This window comes from Protopterus annectens, chromosome 2.part2 (assembly GCF_019279795.1).
Source record: "Protopterus annectens isolate FY-2018-M chromosome 2.part2, PAN1.0, whole genome shotgun sequence".
NCBI lineage: Eukaryota > Metazoa > Chordata > Ceratodontiformes > Protopteridae > Protopterus > Protopterus annectens.
This window is the reverse complement of record NC_056730.1, coordinates 455,605,192-455,630,820: the sequence shown is the minus strand read 5'-3', so window position 1 is coordinate 455,630,820 and position 25,629 is coordinate 455,605,192. Positions and strand designations below refer to the sequence as shown.

Sequence of the window (25,629 nt, the reverse complement as noted above, 5' to 3'; positions counted from 1 at the left end):
AAAATTCTTATAGAGTCATTCTGACTGTCCTTTGTTCTGGGAGTTTCCAGAGTTTTTCTTGGAACCTCCTTGCCATTTATTATGAAAAGTATGTTTACAAGAATTCTGTTGAGACTATTTTATTTATTTTTTTTTACTAAAACTGGATGATGAATTAAAGACCTGCACCCACAGATTCAAAAAAAAAAACATGTTTATTTCATCATGGTTAGGGGGTTCCTACATTTTAACACCACTCTGGGGCTATTTATAGGTTTTTAAATATTTTTATACATAATTTTTGAGTCTGACCACATGGGGTCTGGCATCTTGAAGTAATTCTGATTGTTTACTCTGCCAATAGGTATCCCATAGTGCAGTGCTTGTCTGTAAATAAAATTACATCATGTAGGCCTCTTTCTTCCTTACAGGAAAACTCCACCCTACAACTAAAGAAACATCTGTTTTTTTTTTCCCCACTCTGTTTCCTGACCTACTTTAACCAAGCGCTTTATTTGTAATTTTAGCCTGTTTTCTACAACATGGCTACCAATGGAGCTTGATGTAGCAATGTGATCTTGTTCTCCCTCATCCCTTTCTCTTTCCCATAATGCTTTGTATGACTCATATCAGACATAAAGAAGTAACTTTTGAATTCCCATGCCATTGACATAGAATGGGATTTGTGTGAGAGTCACTGTTATTTTCTTTACCCTCTGTAAAAGAACTGCTTCTTTTCAGTCTCTAATCACCCTCATTTATGTTTGCTCAGACTTTGTTTTACACTATACTTAGAAGTTATCCAGCTACAGCCAGAAAAGTAACTAAACTGCAGGCCTTTGTTCAGGGTTTTCTTTTGTAGTCTAAGAGTCTAATGGTTGTGGTGATGTCAGCTTGGGGAGGGAATTGGCCAGAAAACTACCTGTATTCATTGGCCTTGATGACATCAATGAATTTGAGACTGCAGCAAGCTTTTATAGGACAGAATAAAAGTTTTTTGAAAGTGAAACTAGCACAGTACAGTAAGGTACTGTTCCAGTGTTGAGAAACATCTATTTAAAATATTTTAAATGTATAGTTGTTTATTCATAGCAGAAACAATAAATAGGGAGAACAAGGACAGAGAAGATGAGCATTTAATAACAGAACCCCACTGTTGTCCTTTAAAGAACCCCTTGGAAACATATCTCTTAACAGTCCAGATTTTGCAGAATGTCCAGATTTTTGTCTCATATTTTGGTCTATATCTCACACAACTGTGGTTTTCTGGCAAATCCTTAACAAATCATTGAAGATAATCAAAAAGAATGACAGGCATTTGAATTTAACACTTCATATCCATCAGAAAATTCAAGCTAATGTAAAACCTATTTTATCAACTTTTGAAGTTTGCAAGAGTGATATTTAAAAACTGCCCCCCCCACCCCCCCCCCCCATTATTTATGTCTTTGTCCAGATTTCTTACTCTGAGAGGTAGAAATCTATGCTTATAAAATCTGGAAGAGCAGGATCAAAAAATCTTGGAAACTCCCTGTAAAAGTTTACCTCTTTTTCAAAACAGCTTTTGATCACCTCTGCAGCAGAGGGACCACAACTTAAAATCTCATTTTTACATCTGGGAGGTTCTGAAAATGAAGACATACAAACCTACTTAAAACAATACCAGTGGCCAGAGTCCTTGTAGTATCAACAGTTATACACACTGTATATAATGAGTGCAGACAAACAAAACATTCATCATGCTTTCACAATTAGTCAAAAAAAAAAAAAAAAAAAAACCACTCAACATATAAGCCTGACAAATCAGAAGTCTGAAAATCAAAGCTGCAGAACCACAGACTCCACATACTTACAAATAGTCTTATCAAAAACAGGATTGGAATTAACTAAATGATCATCAGCAGGATTAAATAAAGTTGAAGCTGCTGCAGCAGGTTTCAGAAGAGTATACAAAAACTTGAAAAGTCTGAGCAGCTTTATAACATTCTATCTGACTTTTCAGGAGCAGTTAGTTGACCATCAGGAAAACTGCATGCAGTAACGCACATCCTGCTAAGCAAACAGAACTGGAGGGATGGTTGCAGTTTCTGGAAATTACTGCTATAGCTACAAAAAAATAGCTCTCCCATTTAAAAGTACAGTACAGTCTCACAACGGTCCGTTAAGACAAACTCCTAGCTTTAAAATAACTAACAAAAATATTAAATGTAAGGTTTTCATTTAAATACGAAACTTATCTGCCCAGCAAAGGAACAATGAAAGTTGACAGTCCATCTTCGCAAGCCTCAGATGAGCATACTCTTCGGGGGCAGTAAAGCTCTAAAGGACTTAAGTGCCCAAACTTGTCTTAGTCAGTTCAGCTTGAGCTGCCCGACAGTTTGGGTATGTGGAAGGTGCCTTGAAGCTTTGGAAGCTGGCTGTTATATCCTTGGCAGGATAATATAGCCAAAGTGACTGTAGCAGCAATCAAGATGAACATCAAAAGTTATGCAATTACCATAATGATAGAGCCATGTTGTAGTCTTCCATCTGGCTCAACATGTAGGTTATCAGATCACACACAGTCAATCTCCAAGAGCTCTGCCTTCTCCACCCACAATAACCTGCTGTAATAATCCCTCCTCAGATCGAGCTGTCCATGACCACTCCCAGAAACAGTATTGAATGTAAATGAAATGCTAACAAAAGGGGCAAAAAAATGGAGAGGCAACAGATAGACTCCTAAATGCCAGCTTAAAGGCCAGACTGCAAGGCCAATAAGGAGCACTTCCTCAAACAATGGCAATTTGGAGGAAGAGTTGAGCTGGAAGAAAGAGGACACGATCTACCATTAAGGTAAGTACAAAACTTTCCTATGCATTTTCTTTTCCTTCCGGTCTCGAACTGTGAGACATAGTTCCTAGCCAGAAAACTCCAAAAAAGCCCTTGGAGGGAACATTCTGCAAAAAGTTGGAAACAAAAGAGGCTCTAGACTTAGTTGTACATGTAGTTTGTAATGGGACAAAAAAGCATAAGCAGTAGACCATGTAGCTGTAGTACAAATATCATCAATAGAAGCCTGTGAGAAAAAGGCAGCTGAGGTAGCCACTGCTCTTGTAGAATGACCTCTAGGACTGACAAGCAAAGACATTCCCTTCAAAGCATAAACAAAGGAAACACAATTAGAAAACTATAACAGGCTCACCCTGTCTGGACTTTGATGTAAAAAAGTTGGTCAGATTTTCTAAATCTTTTGGTTTGACCCAAACAGAATCAGAGTTGTCTATGTACATCCAAACAAGGAAGCAAATATTCTCTTTTGTTACTGAAATTTGGAACGATTACTAGCAAGCGAATGGGATGGTCCAAAGTAGACTACGATGCGACCTTGGAAAGAATGGAAGGGTTTGTCCTCAAGGTAACTCTGTCCTTAAGAAAAAAGAAAGTAAGGGGATATGAGGATAATGCTTGGAGCTCAGATACTCTCCTGGCCATAGGTTGAGACTCGATAGGAAAGACAACACCAGATCTGCTGTTAAATTATTTTGTTTTGGTAATACATGGATAGTCAAGTAAACAGATATACTACATCACTGTAGAATCCACAAGTTGCCATAGATATGCAGTGGTACTGTAGATGACAGGACAAGGAAATGGCTACAAGTAAACAAAATGCAACAATTTAACTGCAAACTGCCAGAAATTTGAGACACCCAATGAATATCTCATAAAATCAGCACACACAAAGCCACTTACACTAAATTAATGTGTCTTTTCACTACCTTTTAATCTTTTTAATTTAATACATTTTTTAATCAAACTTCAATGGCTACAGAGAACCTCACACCAACATTCCTAGTCAGTGCTCTTATTACTTGGCTAAAAAACAATTTAGACCTCAACTGTACATCAATGACACCTCACAGACAATGCACCAACAAGATTTGCAGATGAATTTTGGGTGATTATTAATAGAGTCTAGGTTAAAGACTACCAACATTCTTCCAGAGGCCATTTTTTCCTAACATATGAACTGCATACAGACTTGCTTATGCTAATTTACAAAAGGGCATTAAAGACAGCATTTCATCAGGTTTTGCCAAAAGTGCTCAATTAAGTCCAGTTGGTAGACATCAAAAGCCAAGATTTTAATGATGTATTTCTCACCCAAACATTAATTTGCTCTGGAACAGAATTTGAGATGATGCTCAGAGGGAAAAAGGTCTCTCACCGTCTCCTTTTTCATAAACCTGGAAGAGTTTACTATATTTTTAACTGTGTAAGTAAACTAGTCCAAAGACCTTTTTCAGCTATGATAGGGGCCAAAATTCCAAAAGCAGTCCACTGTTTGGTAGTGCATAATTAGAGACTTTAAAGACTGAAAACAAGTACAGCTAACCTATCAGGGCACACAACAAAGTACAGTTGTAACATTACAAGACAGGAGCTTATATAACACAAAGTGGCGATAACAGAGAACACTAGAACTAATTAGTGTTTTAGCATGGCTGTCAAACTGTTATGATGCTACAGCTGCAAAATTCAAGTTTTTTTGGCAGTTTATAATGTTGCATTCTCTCAGTAATAAAAGCTTTATTTTTAAAAGTGTTCTACCACACAGGTATGTGCTTTTTTCAAGGTAAATAAACACTGTTATACAGCAGGATCCAGAAGGAAAATGGCTTGGAAAGTTTCATGGTGGACAACATTTCACCTGGGGGTCCTAGCATTTTAATATACCTTATGGATTCAACTTAAAGTAATCTCCTTTTGAGAGAACCTACGCATTTTAGGCTGCTGAGAGCACTGAGGATCTGAAAGACACAGATTAGGAGATGGGAGGACCCTGCAAAAGACAATGAAGTAAAACAATATTATCCATTTCCTCTAACTGTCCACGATTTCACCTCACATTGTTGCCCACCACCTAGCAAAATGCTTCATTTTCTGGTAAATCATCGAGGATACATTACAGAGTCATCTTCATTGTTCAGGTTTGCATTAATGTGTATTTTGTTACAATAATACTTAAAATTGTTCCTCGTTTTGGGCCAATTTACCCCCATTATTTTGGCTTTGTGCAGAATTCTTCAGAAAATAAAATCAAGAAGTATAATTATGGCACTGTGCTCCCATAAAAGTGGCACGGGGAAAAATGATGTACTATGAAGCACACTTCATCAGAACGAACACATTTTATCTGAAGTGCACAAATTCTGCTTATGTCACATTCTTTCCAAAAGTTACGCCACTGAATAAAGCCTGGAGATAACAGAGAACACTGGTCATGCAGCAAAAGGATGTCATTCAATATTCTGGCCCTGCACTTAAGCAAAGTCAAGTGTTCTCCATTATCTCCCTTACAACACAGTAAAAAAATTTACATTTAACATATTATATCCATCATAAGAACATTACAGCCACCATGCAAACTTTAAGGAAGAAATTATTTAAAAATCTGCAAGAAAACACATTGCCACTACCTTCCCGTTTCTTGCACTCCTCTACACCTCTCCTGTACTGAATAACCTATAAGCCTCAAACAATCTAACATTACTGAGCAATGCTTTAATAAAGTCACAAACTTTGCAACCAAGTTCTTACAAAAACACACTACATTATTTCTCCATATAACCCATCTAATAATTTAGCAATTGACTATATACTTCTCACATGTACCTAGACTATGGAAGCTCTTTGCACCCAACACAGACAAAACTAACGATAACAAGCTTTTCATACAAACTCAAACATAACTTACTGGACACCAGGCTAACCCTACATGTATAGATGACCTCACATGATCCAAATGTAGTGAAAGTTTTGAAACATGAGGAGAATAAATCTAACATGACTTCTCTGTTAATTTAGCAGAAGCATATAGACGTCGAGCAGGAAAGGAAATCAAACCAGAAGTAGATAAAAACCAGACAGCAACTAAATGTGCTAAAAAACAAAAGAAAGAATATAAGGTGAAGGACCAGGTGAGAAGGCAAGAAATGTGGAAAAAACAAATATAGTTGCAAGTACAGAAAACTTCTGGAAGTGCCTCATGTTGATCAAGAACGAACGCAGGAATGTTTAAGGAGAGGTGAATTCAAACCAAGAAATGAAAGGTTAAACAACATATATATATATATATATATATATATATATATATATATATATATATATATATATATATAAATATAAATATATATATAGAAACACACACACACACACACACACACACACACACACACACACACACACACACACAAAGACCAGCCACATGTTTAGTCTACTATGGAATACTTTAAGGACTAAATAAATGGTACTGAATACAGAATTTGTAACAATATGGAAGTGACAAAACTACACGGGCAATTTTTTGGATTATACAACAAATGCAAGGACTATGGCTGTTGAAAAGGAAATCTGAATCGAACATCAAAAACAATATGGACTATAAAGTAAAAGATTAATTATATTCGATATGTTATACAGTATAGAACTGCTCATAAATTAAGGGTGTGGCAGATCAATTACATATGATTACTCCATTGCAAACAATCTACAATATTACAGAGTTTGAGTAAATTATTATAGCAATAATCCACGCCTGGGTGTGGGTAATGCTAAATTTACCCACGGTTGGCGTGGTTTGGTCCCGAGGGCGAAGCCCGAGGGACCAAACAAAGCCAACCGTGGGTAAATTTAGCATTACCCACACCCAGAAGTGGGTTATTGCTATTATACCATGACATTATTTAAGAAAAGAAACTATTACTTTTAATGGCATAGTATAATGCCTGTTTACTGCCCTTCCGCAGATGTCTGGCATCCGCGGCAGTTCTGATGTACTGCTCGCCTGCGCAGTACATCAGAGCTGTGGGCAAAAGCAACGGAGAAAGCAAGATCTCCGTTGCTTTTTTTTTAGTGTCTTGCTATGTTAAATGAGTTTAACATAGCGAGACAGTTTTAAAATAAGCAATGGAGATGTCCGTTGCTTATTTTAAAACTGTCTCGCTATGGTACACTCATTTACCATAGCGAGATTAAAAAGCAACGGAGATCTTGCTTTCTCGTTATCTCGCTATGTTAAATGGGTTTAACATGGCGAGACAGCTTTAAAATAAGCAACGGAGATCTCCGTTGCTTATTTTAAAGCTGTCTCGCTATGTTAAACCCATTTAACATAGCGAGACAGTGTTTTAAAAAAACGAGTTATACTAATGGAAAAAAGTTAGTATAACTCGATTTACAACGGGCACGCTGGCCAATCAGCGTGCACGTTTTGGCGGGGGGGGTCATGGTATAATATTTTTTTTTACTACGTACAGGTTGAAATAAATAATTTAATTTTTATGTTAATCAGCTGCCCAATAGTTAACTGAGAAGTTAAAGTATCTTAGATAATGGGCAAAACATAAATCTATAACTTGCTGGAGAACAAACATCGTAGTTAATCTAAGTGAGAGGAGGACCAATTGCTACATGTCTTTAGTAGCTGTGGGCACTTTGGTTTCAGGTTTTACTTGTTTTCCATAGCCTGTTTTGTTTTCTTATTTATTATTTAGTAGGAGAGCAGTTCATCTCTTATATTCTTGCTTAAGGCTGCAGAGAGGTGCACTCACCATAAGATTGGATAAATTCTTCTGGACCTACTGATTTTCTGGAAAAGTTCAGGAAAACAAATTTTCGTGTTGGCTCTTAAATCACCTGTATTGCCATTTTAAACTGCTTTTCTGCATTTTCTTACCTTTATGTTTATCTAGGTGTAGATGCCATCTTAGGCTAAAGTGGTAGTACGCCAAGTGAGAGGTACACCAACTGCTGCATGTCTTAGGTAGCCATGAGCACTTTGGCTTCAGGTGTCACTAGTTTTCCCACTGGTGCTTTTATTTTCTGGCTTACTATTTACTGGGCAGAGCAGCACAGAGCACAGCAGCCTGGTAGTGGTAATTCTACATTAATTTATTTCTCTTGTATACTACCTGTGGAATTGTACTATCCTCTAAATCCTGTGAGTTACGCACCAACTTCTGTTCAGTGTAAATAGCTTGCACAATCTCTCTCTCACCTGCAACTGACTTTGCAGCCTGGCTACTAACTACACTGTTAACTGTGTGGAATGACATGTGAAGCATCAAAAAATCACAAACTTCTCCCTCTAAATACTCTCACAATGCTTCATTTCCAATTCAGTACATGAATGCTATGGTCAGTACTGGGATACAGCTTACTAACCCCTCCTCCCATACACGCATACAGACTGCAAAACTTGTAGCACTCTGTTTTTAAGGCAGCGCAAGAACGGCCACATATTCACTGAAATCTAACTCCTGTTTAACTCAAGGGACTTTAACTGTGACAAGTGGAAACATTTAACAAAGGAGGAGTCCATCTCACAGACAGTTGCAAAAAGTGATCAAAACATCATCTTAACCCTCCCAGTCAAATCTATGCAACATCCCCACACTGTCACAATACTGCCATACACTGATGACATTAAAGAAAATCTCTATCAAAGCCTTCTAGAAGCAGCGAAAGTACCTAAACCTTCCTTCTGTACACAACCCCCCCACCCCCATCAACAGATCAAAACCAGCACTAAGGCAACTACAGAAAGGGATCACTCTTCTGGCAAGCAGAAGTCCATAAGGCATCAAGGACAAGGCAAAACGGCAGGCAGCAACCTGGTTACAGTTTACTCCACAGTCAGATACACAGCCATACCACTTACCAGGATAAGCAAATACAAGGTAGGGCGATAGCCTGCTGCCTCCCAAGTGCCTGGATCCGTAAAGTCACGAGGGCCCTCAAGTTCCTTCTTCCTAGGATACACATATGACTTGGTCATTGTCCACGTGGGACTGAATGTCTCAAAAGGCACACTCCCTAGGATCATAAGACAAGGATCTCTGAATATGCATTGGAACTTGGTATGAAATTAGCCTTGAACAGTATCCTACCATTTCCACAAATGATGCCACAATAGAATCAAAGATGAACTGACTAACCATTGGCTCAGCTATTTGCGTCATTCAAGGATGTCTAATACATAGCCTGGAAGATGACGGACAATACTAACTACTTTGTTAGGGATGACATGAATCTTTCTCCTCAGAACTTCCACATACGGGCTAGTACTTTATCTCCACATTGCCTTTTTCAGGTAAGGTTCTTTTCCTCAAGTTACCTACATAGCCAGACAAAAATTAAGACTACATTAAGTGCTGCTCCATGCAGGAACATTAGAAAGTTGCACTCCTTACAGGCAACACTAACCCTTGAAAATAAAGATAGCTGTATAGTTACCGGAACATGGTTTCAGAATACTGCTAGCACCCCACTACCCGCAATTCAGGGTTTCATTCTGAGGTGCTGGCCCGTACAACATGCGTAGTCAGTTTCTTTCCTTGATTAAGACGATCCAAATGGATATCAATTAAATGAAAGATTGACTGCCCTGAATGGAGGGGTTCTAATTAGTTCTGAAGGGCATGTTATGTATAGCTGGACAAGATGAAATTTTGGTCAAAGCAGGAGCATGACAAGAGTCTAGTGAAGTGTGCAAGAATAAATTGTACGTTAACAAGAAGATTATTATTGTTGTTAAGTAGAATGTAGAAGGTATGAAATGTATAATATTTATACTGATTGTTCTGAGTAAGCTATCTTTGGGTGAACCAAATGGCTACATGAATGATTTAAATAAAACCAGTCATAAAAGAAATGGGGAAAAAAAAGTCCTCCTTATCCCCTGTTGACAGGTGGATAAGGTGAAGTCTTGGTCAAAGTAACAACAAGACACTGACCAGTGAATTAGAGAAAGTAAAGTTGATGAAAGTGTGTGGATTTTTATAAGCTGCATGACTTGACGTTCTCCACTTATACTAAACGATGGAAAATGCACAAGGTTCAAGTAGCATGGCATAATATGAAGGCAGATGCAGGACATAAAAAATGGGACTGAACTAGGAAGGTTACGTAGAGTTTGAATTTTCAGCATGAAATTGTCGAAGGCAACTGTGCCTCTTAAATTGCCCTATTTGTTTGATGGTTTTTGTGATTAAGATTGCAAAACACAGAACTCACGAATAAAATAAGCATGATGAATAGAAATAAGATCACTAGACAAGATTAAAGATGATAGCGTGTAAAGAATGAAGGGTGGAACTTTATGGCTGTTTTTGGGATTTGGGGTTGTTAATGGGATTTAAGCGAAGAGCGATACATACATACATATATATATATACATATATATATATATACATATATATATATATATATATATATATATATATATATATATATATATATATATATACACACACACTCATATATATATATATATATATATACATATATATATATATATATATATATATATACACATACACTATATATATATATATATATATATATATATATATATATATATATATATACACACACACACACACACACACACACACACACACACACACACACACACACACACACACACACACACACACACACACACACACACACACACACACACTTCATCCCAAACAAACTGCATGAAGATTTAATGATATGCTCTCCTAAATAATGAGAGCAGCTTAGATGGACACCCAGAAAATGTAGGTCTCTTCATTAAGCATAAACATATCAAGTGATGAATAACAGCAGAAAAGAAAATGTTAAAAAAAAAAAAATAATAAAGTTATTTTTAAAAATTGAAAAAAGTTGGATGCCTTCTATTTTACTAAGACTTTCAAAACTGTTAGCTGGTGCCCCTTATGATGTTCACCTTATCACCACTGCACAACTGGCATATCAGGTCAATAAACCTTCCCTGAAGTTTACCCAACATAAAAAAAAATGATGTCCCACACACACCATTCTCTGGAAGTATTGTCATTCCAAGCTTGATTCTTGCTTACTTAAATTCAGACATAGCAATCCTTGCTAGCAAGCACAATTTTTACCTTGTGAGCAACATTCATCTCTCAATAATCCAAATAATGCTGTGGCACACTACTGATCAGCTTCTCAACCCATATCAAAAAGGTACATATTCCCTCATCTTTGTGACTATGAATCTGCCACCCTCTTCAGTATAGACTTAGGACTCTATCAACAAAGAAAAGCCTTGCACAGCAAATGGGCATTAACCACTACTTAGAGAGACAACTGTCCTTGAACTCTGAAAAGTCCAACTTTTTGGTTTATAAAGCTCTCCCTTAAACTGAAACCTTGTCTCCCACCCTCAAATTTCTAAAACCTGTAGCTAGTTCATAGCTATTAGTCAATCAAGAAAGCTGCAGTGCATTTACAACAGGGAAAAGGATACCCAATACCTCATCATAGAAGCAGAAATCATTCTCTTTAAATAACTGCAGGGCAGGTTTTTGCAACCCTTATTTAAAAATCTAGTGAAATGTGTTCCCTGCAACTACCGCAATACTAAAAGTAATAAAAGAACCTTTCTTGACATTTCAGGATACATTCCCAACCACAACAGATAGCTTTTTACTTTTCCTGGATCTATCCAAAGCTTTTGACACGGTAATGCCAAATTCACGGTAATACTGGGTTACAAGAGACCTTCCTTTAGTCCCATTAAATGGTTGTCCAATTACCTACAAAACAGAAGCCAATCTCTGAAATGCAAATAAAGCCATACCAATCCTTTCCTGGGCTATAGGCATTGGGTATCTCCAACAAATATGTACTGAACCCAGTTTCCCTCATACCCCTTTAGTGGTAACAGCCAACACTGTGGGGAATCTAGATGCATCCAGTACACCATACAGTGGACAACACAAAGTGGTCACTGTTGTGTATAAGTGACTAGCTGTTTAGCTCTGCCTTAGTAACTGTGGCTGTACTATCTGTCCAAATAATCGCTCCATAAAAATGAATATAATCGTCTTCTTAGGGAAATAATAGCTGGAAAAAGTACGAAAGTACGTGGGCAGAGTAGAAACGGGGAAAGAATAACAAACAAGTTTTCCTCTCCTCTTTCCATTCTTTGCTGTTATTGTCAGGTCACCTTAACAATGGGAACATTTTCAACTCACTATTCTATTACATCATAACAGACATGTAAAGAATAGGTAAATAAGCAAGTGGCAGAAACAAAAACTAAAGTGATAATTAATGGGCACAGAATAATCAGTATCTGGAAAAAGATTCTATTTCATATATTATATGCTCCACTTACAGCTTTTTCTTTCCTCTTCTGCTTGATCATATTTGAGAGCACTTTGGCTTGGGACTGGCCTTCTCTGTCCAACAAGTATGCTGGTACAGCTCCTTTGGGTGTTTTCTCATCATTCTTTTGTTTGGTGTTTCTCTGTTCATGCATCTTAATGCTGCAAAAGGAAACAAAAAACACAGGTATCTCAGCCACATTGTCTCATTTAAAACTAATCATCATGCAGAAAACAAAGCAAGTCAAATGCAAGCATAGAGTGATCAATGAACTAAATATCTGGTTTAAAGGGACCTTATCTACAGAGGTCTGGAAAAGCTTTAACAAGCACTGATTTAACTGTAAACAATGAACAAGAGAAAAAAATGCTTTACATCGGACAGCTTAACTTCTCACCCAGTAAATGTTAATTTAATGTGTAAGTTATGTTCCTCATCCTTTGCTGAACAGCACTAGAGCAACAACTTGTAGTAAACACGGTGAGTGATGACATGAGACACATTAAAGTTTGCTAACTCAGTGACCAAGCACCTACAATGGGAACTTATTTTCTATATGGAAATTTTGACATCATTTTACCTATTTCCAGGTGACAGACAGATTAGTGTTGCTGCCTCAGAATGCCTTGTTCCCCAGTTTGGTTCTTTGATGCTGGCTGGGGTGCCTTTCATGTCAAGTCTGCTTGACCTTTGAGACATTTGTGGGTCTTTACCAGTTGCTCCATTTTACTCTTTCATCCAAAAATGTGCAGCAGGTGAACTGGCAATCCTCCAAACAAGTGTGTGTCTGTGTGTGTGCGTGTCTGTGTGTCTGCTTTTATTTATTTTTCTGTTTAAGAAAAAAAAAAAGTTATGTACTTCCCCTAATGCTACTGTTCCTTCCATCGATACTTTAGTTAACCCCACCCCTCAAGGTGGATCTGAGCGACAAACACTTCAAAGCTTGAGCTTCCCACTTCCATAGCTTCCTGCACTAGCAGAATAGCTTCAGAAAGGTTTGCCTGGAAAGAACAGGAATACCATATAAAAGGGGAATTCCAACCAGGGAACCACAGAGTTTAACGAAAGTGCCCCGTTAAGGTTTCAAGCTTGGCCCATTATGATCATCCAAAATCAAGGCAAATGGTATGATGACAACTTAGGGAGACCAGAATGTTGAGATGGAAGGAGAGGGACAACAAGGATCTAGTGTTACGGCGAGTACACAACTTTTGTTTCCTATGTTGTCCCCTTCATCTACCTTGACAGCTTGGACAGAGTCAACATCAACCAAGCCCTCCAGGTGACAATGCCACAATACTTTTGAGATAGGTGAAACCAATGTTTGCTCCTGATATGGAGTGGAGATCCAGTCTGAAATGGTGTACAAGGTGGATGAAGCTACTGCTGCTGCACAGATGTGGTCGAATGACAACTGTTTGAAAAAGGCAACTGAAGTTGGAACAGACCCAGAGAAATGTGCTCTTGGTTAGGTTGACAGGGACAATAATTTCATTTTATCGAGAAAGGAAATACAATCCGAAAGCCATCTGGACAAGGAAACAAACTAAATTGGGGTACAGGGTCTCCATAGAGTGAAACACGAATAGCCATTCATCTTGCCATAAAGACTGTGTGGTGAAAGTAAAATCTGAGTCGTCAGTGAACACAAAGTAGGCAATGCAAATTCAATTTTGTTTAAGTAGTTAAGAAAAAAGACAGGCAAATGCATAATTTGGTTCAAGGCTGAGTCTATGGCTACCTTAGAAAAAAGCTACGACAGGGATTGAGAGAAACTCAGTCTCAGTGGAATATCAAACAAGGATAATTTGCATGACAAGGCCTGAAGTTTAAAAGTTCATCTAGCCTAAGTTACAGCCACTAAAACAATGTTTTCCTAGAAAAAAACTTTACTGATGAGGCAGGTTCAAAAGGAGTCTGTGAGAGCCTATAACATCAAGGAAATATCCCAGTGAGATACTGAATCTTTAAATCGGGGTCTCAGAAGAAAGGTGCCGATTATAAAAGCCTTAGAGACTTTCAGAGAAGCTACAGATAAAGTCGTTTGCTCCTATGTTTTAGATTAGGAAAGGCTGCTAATTGAACTTTAATAGTAGAATAGCTGGCACCAACATGAAAGAAACCCACCAAAAATCTAGAATGGAAGGAAGGGAGGCAGAAAAGGTGTCTAGTCCATTCTCTATTGTCCATATTGAAAACGTTTTCCATTTATCTTGTAAACCTTTCTAGTGGAAGGTTTCTGAGAAGGATTCAGAATGCATACCACTCTAGAAGACAAAGAAAGGTCTTTGATAATAAATGGAACTGGACAAACCATGCTGTTAGTTTAAAGGACTCGATACTTGGCTAAGGCTTGCTCAATGGGAGAGACAGTAGATCCAGTGCAAAAGGTGGTCAAAGAAGATGAGGCCATAGGTAAGGGAACCAGACTTCTTGGGGTCAGAATAGGGCAAAAGAAATGCCTTTTCCTTATACACAGAAGCTCTCTGTAGCAGCTTATTAGTGGAAACAGTGGACAAGCATAAAGGAGGCCAGGAGGCCAAATATGGACTCCATCATCACTTGGTGATAGCCCCTGTAGAGGGTATGAGGGTGAAACAGCTGTTGCACTTGGAAATGGTTAGGGTTGCAAAAAGGTCACAGTAAGGTTGGCCCAAGTAGCTGAAGCTAAAAAAATTCTGTTGACAGTGAATGTTTCTGGGGCCACTAAGAAGGCATAATAATACAATGGCTCAGCTTGTCTGCCAGAACAGTGGATCAACCTTGTATGTACTTTGTTAGGAGAAAGTGCTGAAGGTACTGCCCACTGCGATACTCTCAAGGCTTCTTGACATAGTGGGTAAAAACATATTTCCCAGTTTGCTGATGTAGCACACCACAGGAATGTCTTCCGTCTAGATCGAAATCGCATCTTGGGGAAGTAAGTCCTGAAATGCCAGCAATGCCAGGAAGACTGTCATTTCCAGGTGAAGATGGGCCTTTTGACTAGTCTGCACTGCTTGAACTATCCTTTTCTGAAAAGGACTCCACCCCAACAGGGAGGCATCCATCTGTGTCAACTGTGGCCATGGAAAGCAGGACAAATAGACATCCTTGCACTACCAAAGGGGAGGTTACCCACCAAGGGATGTGATGACAAAGACAGGACAGCTTGATTCGATGGTAGAGAGTCTTAACAGGACCATTCGACTGAAAGGGTCCACTACAGAACTCTCACGAAAAATCTTTCATGGAGTACTAGGGTTATGGAAGCTCTCATGGAGCCCAGTAAGCCAAGAATTAGAAAAATATGGTAAAGTCAGAGAAGTGATAACCTCTTGTGCCTGCAGACAAAGGAAAGCAGCTTTCGTCAGGCAATTTGTGATACTGTGTCTCGACTGTCAACCCTTGAAGTTCAAAGGTTGAGTGGGTTTAAAGCTGACTTTTTGTAATTTACAGAAATTCCCCAAGAATCAACACAAGTGAGGCAAATAATCTCTTGCTTCTATTAAGAATTATTTTGTTTCTGCAGTGAGGGGACAGTCCAAGTATGAGAATACCCAAAACCCATGCAGTTGCCACCACTGCCATACATTTGGTAAACACATGGGGGGGGGGGGCACTGTGGAGATACCAAATGGTAGGGTCCTGAACGGAGACTGACCATCTCCCAGCCAGAAGCACAGGTGCTTTCTGGACTGCCAATCAATCTTCACATGACAATAGGCATCTGGAAGAGGTCTACATGAGCACATCCAATCTCCCTTCCCAAGGAGATGAGAATAGATTGTACAGTGACCATCTGGAATGCTTGCCTTCTTCACAAAAAAAAAAAAAAAAGATTCAGACTGCTGACGTTCTTGATCTTTTTGGAAACAAGAAAAGAATCCTTAGTAGACTCTGGATCCTGTGTGTCTTGGTGGGGCGGCTTTATAAGCTGGAAAATTTAATGGGCTGTGGCCCTCCACTGTCAGGCTGAAACATCTGCAATTATCTTGTAGGAAGGGGTCGATTTGGTCTGGAATGGAATCATGTAACTTCTGCATATTATTCTTTTCACCCACGAAGCCTGTGTGATGGCTGCGCAATTTTCTAAGTGAAGACACAAGCATCCCCGACTGACCTCAGAAGGAAGCAGGCTGGCAAGTTTTAAAGAAGGCTGAAAGGGTTTACTGGTAAGACCACCTCTAAATTCATGAATCTGCAGATCCTCTGTCTCTGGGGTGGTGTCAATTACAGTCTTTCTGCTCTGTGGTGGCGGCGAGGGGAGGGACTCAAACAAGTTAGTGACAAAAGGATGGGATTTCTTGAACCCAGAGACATTTCTCTTCCCTTTAATTCCTGCAAAAAGGGTCTTCAAGGGTCAACTCCAATATGGCAAGTGTTTTGCCTTTTTGTTCACTCTTAGACAAAGTATTTTTTTATCTAAAGTCCAAAAAGTGATGACCCATTGTAAGAGGTCGTGAGGAAGGATGCCATATTATCATCCATGAAATCACATATGCAAGCCAGGCATGATGCATTACTACAACAGTACCTCCTGCTCTCAATGCTTCATCTAATGTGATGGAAACAAGATGACGGTTGGTAACAATGGTAACTGACAACTTAGTAGTCAATTGAGACTCCATGGACATCTTTGGCTCTGTTGTCTGATGTCTCCTGAGGAGGTGTAACAGCTCACTGGTTAACACCTGCTGGAAAGTGTTGACACAAGGTGTGTAACTTAGTGCTCAAATGAAAAAAAAATCCAGAAGCATAACCACATTTCCCAAAATGATCTACAGCTGTAGACGCTTGGTTTGGAGAATGAATGATGTAGCTCTCCTTTGCACCTCCTCATTTGTGGCTACTGCAATGACAATAGGATCCACAAGAGGACTTTTTCTCCAGTATGCACAATCCATGAAGGAACAAGAACCTTGTTTGGTTTGCATGGAATGGGTTTCACCACATCAGAATTGCACCAAGACATCTAAACAATGATAAGCTTGTCCATATGAGGGACCACCCAGGAGGTAGCTGGGCCTGCTCCAAAGGCCTCAAAGAAAATCTCATCCAGAAAAGGGGTACTGGAAGACCACCTTCCCCTCTGTTTTAACAGCTCCAGTAACTCACCAAATGAGATATCTTCAGGGGGACATCTGAGGCACTCTTCCCTACATCAAAGTCAGTGCCCTCACGAAGAGATTCCTCTTAACTTTATGTGTGCTTCAGGTGGGGAAGATGAAAGAGTAAGAAGTGCCCTTGGTACCTTGAGCAACAAAAGGTTTGAAGCTGTTTGAAGCAGGCCATTCCCTGGAAAAAAATGAGAATCAAGGGTCACAGATACATTAGGATGTTGTGGCACCAAGGTGGGAGAAATATCCCCCTCCTGAGTCGATGTTTGGTTCATAAATGTTCTCAAAAGTCCCCAAATGCTGAAGCTGAAGCCAACTGCACTGAAGAGGGAGACCATCAATCTGGCACTAACTCCAAACCTGATGGACCAGAAGAGTGAATCCCCAGCAGTGGTGCTCTGACTGAATCAGGGGTTGTGACTGGAACCAAGCTGTCTAATGCCAAAGCACCAAGGACCAAAAATAGCCTCTGACTGAGATGGAGATGAGGCCACCTCCAGGTGACTGTCGATGACCTTTGGGCTCTAGGATGCCACTGTCTCAGCGGATTTCGTAGTCAAGTGGTCAGAAAAACTGTTTGTGAAGACTCCACATTTGTCAGTGCCAACAGGGAGATGATCAGAGGGGTTTAGATTCCAAAACCACTAGATTCAACACAGAAGAGGGGGAAGGAACAACAAGTGGACTAGGGAGACTGGCTCGTTCTGGCCTTTGAGTCAAGGGGGAGGGAATGACTCCCATATTAATCTGGGTCTTTTACAAACACTCTCCATATTATTGCAATGTCCACAATGCTTTTGGGCAAGGAAGTCAAAATCATGAGTGCTCCATCCTTAAATATCTGGACCCAGAGGAAGAAATTCTCTTCAGGTAGTGGTGGGTGCATATATGAACAAGCTGATTCTTCCACGGAATCAGGAAGAAGAACCCTGACAGCCTAAACAGCCAGGGTGAAACAAACATGCTCTGCATTCAAATGGTCAGGACCCAAGCAAAACACACACACACACACACACACACACACACACACACACACACACACTGAACTCTGGGGCGGAATCTTTTGCCCACGTTTAGAATACTATTTAAAGCTTGAAGCCTTTTACATTTAAGGGAAAACTCAGCTTTTTTGAGAGCTTTTTTTTTGTATCAGATGAAAATTATGATAATGTCCTCATTTCTCCGTCTGTCCCACACAGTGCATACTATCATCAGTCTTGGGTACTTTGTCTTAATTACTTCTGGCTTCCTCAGTTGATGAAGACATGTTTCCAATCCCCAGCATGACCCCTGAAAATGCTGTAGTTCCATGCTGGTCTCAGTCCTGAGTTGAAGTTAGTCCAGGGAGTGGAAGGAGCTGGTACGCATACAGGTGAATGGAGATAGTGGGATGACCATTAATTGAAGCAAATGGTCGGGGGGGACTAAGCTAGGTAAATGGACACAGTCTAGCCAGTGTCCCAAGGCCCAGCGGCCCTGTTGCAATAAGATAGACACACTGACCAACAGAGGCACAGAAATCTCTCCCGCATTTAGCATGGGTCCCTGATAAAATTCGGAGTAGGCAGAGTCCTCTATCCACTTATCACCAGCAAGAACACATTGACTAGTGTCACCAAAAGTGGCTAAGTGACCAAATCACTTGCAAGCAATTTTTATACCAAGTGGCTAGTTATGACGCAGCTTGACCAATTTTGGTAAAAAGGAGGCTATCCAGGGACAATTACAGAGAGAGGTGGGGGTAGAGGGATGAAGTTGAGATTTAATAGGGGATGAAGGTAGCTGGTATTGTCACAGCTGTTCCTACAGGAGGGGTGAAACTTGGAAGATTCCAGATATCCCTCGATCCTCCTGCAATTTTCTTTTCTGTGTGGCCTTCCTGCCTTTCGGCTATTTGTATTTTCCCTGCCTCTGGTTGTAAGGTCCTTGCTTAGACAAGCAGTTTATGCTGTATTTGGAAACAGGACAATGAAACATGTTTTACCAACCTCATACATTTCCCCTGGTCTTATTTTTTTATTTTATTTTTTTTAAGCTCACTGTAACATGTGCGTCCAAATAGCAACTCCTTATCCAAGGGGACATTCAAGAGTAGTCTCCACATCCTCAGAAGGTGACTGGCTTCTCAGCCAAGACCATCTCCAGACAACAGATTCTCTTACAGCAGCAACAATGGATTCCGCCCTCACAGCATCCAATATTTTACAGCATAACTGTAAAACAGTCCTGCCTTGACTGACCTTAGTTGCCTTAAGGATTTCATCCTGCACATCCCCATAACTACTTTAAAGTTAACATGCTCCCCATATTTCAGACTAAAGATGTCAACATGCAGGGCAATGACGGCAAGTTTTGCAGAACTGCATAACTTGTTCCCCATACCAAACAGGCAATCTCCTTTTCCTGTCACTGGGAAGGGTATTCCACCACGGAGCCAGATTACTCCCCTTAGCAGTTTCCAGGAAAAATGTAACTGGATCTGCAATAGAGCTTTTATACACAAACTTTTGAGGCTTTCAAACTCAAAAAAATTCTATACAGTCTCTGGGCTGGGGGGGGGGGGGGAGTTGAGAATCTTGACTCAATGTATGTTTGGAAAAAATCTAAAAGGGCTTCCTGGAATACAGCGATAACCAATGGCTTAAAGAATTCAATATCCAGAAGGTCCCAATACATCTTCCAGGAATAAGACACCTCCTGAAAATGACACGAAGTGTTCTGTCATGACCAAGAGCCCCTAAATGACATGTCCTCTCAAGGAATCACAGGCCAAAGTATCCTCACTATCTGTGTCAAGTCCTAGAAGGAAAGCAATAACCTGCAATATAAAGTCGAAGGTGTAGGTCTCTTTTAGAGAAGAATTCCTTCACCATGGGAGGGTGAACTCCAGACACAAAAGGACTGCTTTTTGTTGCAAGTTACAAAGAACTAGAGGAATCTTAAGGAAACATAACCAGTCCTGGAAAGGATGCTGGATGAGTCTGCAGTGTGGGGGGGGGGGGGTCCTAACAAGAAGCTGCTGTCTAGGCACAACAGTCAACTTAAGTACAGCTGCTAGAGTCTTGGAAATCCTAGATGGGGATCTCGCTGGATTCCAACTTGAAGGTGGAGACATCTTCTTTAAAAATATTTGTGTGGATTCCTCCTCCTCCTCTTAGTCAAATGTCACTTCAAAGCAGATAACAGGAGTTTGACCCCTAAGTAGGGCCTGGTCTTCGGTCAGGAGGGGTGTGCTAGGAGCTGCAGATGATGCCTCCCAAGGGATGGCTTCAGAGACCTCCGCAATATAAGGTATTGGGGCTAGGGACTGTTCACATGACTTGGCATAGCTGGTGCCCACAAACTTAAGGGTCTCCAATGAAGCTGAAGGTTCAAAGGTCTATGTCGCTCATCCCTCTTTAGTACAGATGACGAACAGGCGGGGTAGTTAATTTTATATGCTTTATTACACAGAAATACATCAGGATGGATAGCAACATTATAAACATAAACAAAGTGATTAACTGACATACTACACAGACATACATACTTACATCTCAACAGCTTAGTACAAAAATGGCAGTCAGGCTCGCATGTGTTCAGTATTTATACACTTATGCAAACCCCTAGAAAGCTTCTTAAAGGTATGCATACACATTGATCGACATCGTCCCTCATGTAATAATATTGACATTAGAAACATGCAATAATATTGACATTAGAAAAACACAATGTTCATGTCCAAGTTGTCGTGCATTTGTAACGTGGTCTAGAAATGCGACCTGATCTAGTAATATAGTACTCATAACTGGGTTTAGCAACTGGGACAGCCTTCGGTGAGCAACTCTTATCAGGAACTTCGGGATTCATCTCGGGAATAGGGATATTTACTGGAACGACGTCTATACTAACTGACTGAAAGTTTAGGTTAGCGAATACCTAAACATAGATCTGGTTATATTGAAAAATTAAAACAACGAACGGCTGATTTAATGTAGGGAATGAATTCCCTCGGCCGCAAAAAAAAAAAAAAAATTTTAACCAAAATGAAGTGGAGGGCTGTGCCACCCTCCTCAAACTAAATATACCAACTCCGAGATCACTCTACAGTGGGAAAAGGGGCAAAATCCGCATTCTTTCCCTGCATTAAGATCGGCCATTCACATTTTTTTGCTTTCGCTATTACCAGATTGACATTTAGGTACTCACTAACCTAAACGTTCGATCAGGTAATAGAAACCCACTGGAACGTCCTCTGGAACTACTTGATAACTCACTCTGAAATAAAGAGAGAGTCTCTCTCACAGGCTAGGTGCCAATTCTGTATAAACCCTGCGCCTTGTGATTCCCACAATGTACGATCTCGGCTATGGGCACACACTTTTCACGACTCCAATACAATTACAACCTCTGCACTTTGGTATTCTCGCTCTCTCTCCTGGATTTATCGTAATAAGACTTCTGGGTTAGGCGCTTCTTTAACAGATGGGCTTTCACTGATCTTAACACTTGGAACCAATAAACTACTACTGATTGGCAATGTAGTTCTGGTTTGTCTCGACAGAAGTCTCTGTGCAAGTGAACCAAGAGGTTTATAACAAGGAATATTTTTGAGATTCAAGAAATTTAGGAAATCACCACTGATATCTCATTTTGACTTCTCTAGTAACAGTTTTGCACTTTGAACTGCGCGTTCTGCAAAACCATTTGACTGCGGGTACTCGGGACTACTCGTAACATGGATAAAGTCACACTCTTCGGTGAATCTTGAATTGACTAGTAAACTGTTTACCATCGTCAGAAATAACTTTGTGTGGACTTGACCACAGTAGTCCAGGAATCTGGTTTAGCCGAAGTGGTTCTTTTGATGTGGCTTACTACTATTACATACAGAAGAAGATGAAGTACTCTCTCAATGTCTTGTGACAAAGAAGGCCAAAATACTACTTCTGCCCTTCTTTTGGTAAAGTCTGTTCTGGGTGGCCACAATGCAAGAGAGCAATATAGCCTGATTGCAGGGACTTTGGAACAATGACTTTTGGGCCTTTTATGATGATATCATCATCAGACAAAATCTCATCTCATGTAAAGTAAAAAGAAGTTATGTCTTACCATAACGTTCCATCTGTATGGTTGATCCTCGTTCAGTCATTACGTACGGGTATCGGTTCGGAACCGAGCCGGCTATTTTCCAAGCTCGCGTCAGCTTCAAACTCTTGAGCTAAACTCGTACCCACAATTCCCCTCTCCCTGTTACCTCAGATTGAGTTTGCAAGTTAAAGAAGGTAGAGGCTACCTCTGGTCAAATAACCTAAGAGAACTGGATGGTGAGATCCACTAGAAACCACCGGAGGGGGAAGGAGGGAGGGTCGTAATGACTGAACGAGGATCAATACAGATGGAACGTTATGGTAAGACATAACTTCTTTATCTGATGTTGTTAATCCTCGTTCATTCTTTACGCATGGGACAGAGTCCCCAGCTACCTCTATTCCTGGGAGGCTCTAATGGAAGGATATTCCTGAGCATCATAGAACTGAAAGATGCTCTTCCCCTGGAGGCCAAATCCAATTTGTAATGATTGATGAAGGTTTGAGGTGTAGCCCAAGTTGCAGCTGCACAGATGTCATGTAAAGAAGCTCTGGCATGGAAGGCAGCAGAAGTTGCCACCAACCTTGTTGAATGAGCTTTCGTGGTAGTAGGCAACGAGATATTACTTTGTGTGTAAATAAAGGTGTCACAGTCCTTCAACCATCTAGCTAATGTGACCTTAGCAACAGCCGATCCTAATCTACGTCCAGAAAAGGCCAAAAATAACCGGTCAGATTTACGAAAGGGTTTAGTCCTGTTTAGGTAAAAACGAATTTGCCTGTGCATATCAAGGGTATGTAGGCAATACTCTTCTCTGTTTGAATGGTTGGGAAAGAAAACTAGCAATTCAATAGCTTGATTAATGGACATTTCAGAGATCACTTTAGGCAGAAATGACAGATTAGCTCTCAGAGACACTATCTCTATGAAAAATCAAGTATGGTCTCTTTGATACATAAAGCTTGAAGTTCAGAAATACGTCTGGCAGAAGTAATAGCGACCAAAAACAAGGTTTTCCATGACAAATACTTAAGGTCGCAAGAAGAGGCTGGTTCAAAAGGTGCCATTGTCAGAGCTTGTAGAACTAATGATAAATCCCATGGTTGAATAGGTTCTCTAAAAGGTGGCTTCAGATGATTCACACCTTTTATGAAGGTCTTGCACAATTTATGGGACATGAGTGGAATCTTGGACACCCTCATGAAAATTAGAAATTGCAGCCAAATGAACTGTAATGGTAGAGGCCGATAGACCGAGGTCGGCTAGATAGTCTAGTATTATCGACACTGGTGCTGAAAAGGGGTCTACTAGTTTATCTTTCAGCCAACAGGTAAATCTTTTCCACTTGCTCAGAGAAGTAATTCTAGTCAAGGACTTATGAGAAGCAATGAGAATATCACGTACTGGTAAAAAAAGATCATTCTGCCTGGCAATCAAGGGAATTGGAGTAGCCAAGTCGTTGGCTTCAGGCTGTTCAGGTTGGGATGAATCAGGTTCTGTGGGTGTGAGATCAACTCCAGGATTGGATGGAGGATCCATGGTCGATCTAGTAGGTGAGGCCAAAGGAATGGGAACCAAATCTGTCGTCGCCAATATGGTGCTATGAGGATTACCTTGCTCTTCAACCGCCGGGCTTTCTTCAGAAACTGGGGAATAAGAAGAAAGGGCGGAAATGCGTAGAGAAGACCCGAGGGCCAATCGTGGACTAGAGTGCCCCCTGGGTGACTATCCCGGAGAGGGAATCATGGTGAAGTAGTTGCTGCATTTGTAGTTGGTCGGGGATGCAAAGAGGCCGCAGCAAGGACGGCCCCAGCGGTGGAAAATCTTCGCCGCTATCAAGGGATTCAGGGACCACTCGTGAGGTTGCAGAATGCAACTGCTGAGTGTCTGCTATCCGTTGGAACTCCCAGGAATGTGCGTTGCTAGAAGAAAATGGTTGGTAGCCATCGCCCACTGCCATATCCTCATGGCCTCTTGACAAAGGGGGTAAGATTTGGTTCCACCTTGCTTGTTGATGTACCAGACCACTGCCATGTTGTCTGATTGAATCACAATTTCTCCCAGACAGCAGCAGGGGATGGAATGCTTGAAACGCCAGAAGCATCGCCCTCAGCTCTAGAACATTTATATGCAGATGGGCCTCCAGTTGGGACCAAGTGCCTTGGACAGTCTGTCCCTGACATAGCCCCCCCCCCATTAGGGAGGCGTCAGTGGTCACTGTGGCCTTGGGTTGCTGGGGGGAAAAAGGGCGAGACCATTGAGAGAGATTGTGTGTCATCCACCAATTTAAATCCTGTTTGCACTTGTGGGTTTCTCGAATCATGGCTGAAAGAGGATGCTGAAAAGGATACCATTGGGTGAGCAGTAGCCATTGTAGAAGCCTCACGTGAAACCTGGCCAGGGGAACAATGGTGATAGAGGCTGCCATGGAACCCAACAGCTGTAGAACCGAGTGAGCCGTGGATTTTTCCTTTGAAAGGATTGGAATTAAGTTGTTGCTTTATCCTTAAAATTCTGTGCTCTGGAATAGCCGCTCTGCAGTTTTTTGTGTCCAGGATACCCCCTATGAATTCTGCCGACTGAGATGGGGTGAGATTGGATTTTTTCCAGTTTATGGTTATGCCTAGCCTTTGAGCAGTGAGGAGAGAGTATGCCAGGGCTTTTTCCAGTACATGTCTGGTGGGGGTGGAAATGAGCCAGTCGTCTAGGTACGGAAACACCTGGAATCCTTGAAGTCGCAAGTGAGCTGTGACAACTGCCATGTACTTTGTGAACACTCTGGGGGCTGTAGAGAGTCCGAAGGGCAGTACTCTGAACTGGTAGTGACTGGCCCCTGCACGGAAGTGCAGAAATCTTCTTGATGGCCTGTCCACTTTTATGTGGTAGTACGCATCTTGAAGATCTATAGAGCACATCCAATTGTCTTTTTCCAAAAATGGGAGAATAGACTATACAGTGACCATCTAGAATTTTTGTACTCTCACAAACTTGTTCAATACACTGAGGTCCAAAATTGGTCTCCAGTCCCCGGTTTTCTTTGGCACCAAAAATAGTCTAGAGTAGAATCCGGATCCTATCTGGTCTGGAGGGACTACTTGGATGACTCTTTTTCTTAGCAGCTTTTCTATCTGTAGTGCTGCTTCTTCCTTTTGACTAGGTGGAACGTCGGGAAGATTGACGGGACGGGACAAAGATCGAAGGGGATATGAACCTCTGGTTATGATCCTTTGTACCCAAGAAACGGTGATGATGGTTAGCCAGGCAGAAGGGTACAAGGAGAAACGTCCCCCAACCACCTCCAGAGGAAAGGAGTTGG

General features: G+C 40.6%; 1 protein-coding gene across 1 annotated transcript in view; it reads right to left on the bottom strand.

The window, feature by feature from the left end:
• The window catches only part of NSA2 (NSA2 ribosome biogenesis factor), a 132,677-nt gene that overhangs the window by 63,589 nt on the left and 43,459 nt on the right, over positions 1 to 25,629 (bottom strand). Inside the window, exon 3 of the mRNA XM_044063951.1 lies at positions 12,155 to 12,305. Within this exon, the coding sequence (XP_043919886.1) occupies positions 12,155 to 12,305 (151 nt within the window). The remainder of the gene's footprint in view (positions 1 to 12,154; positions 12,306 to 25,629) is intronic.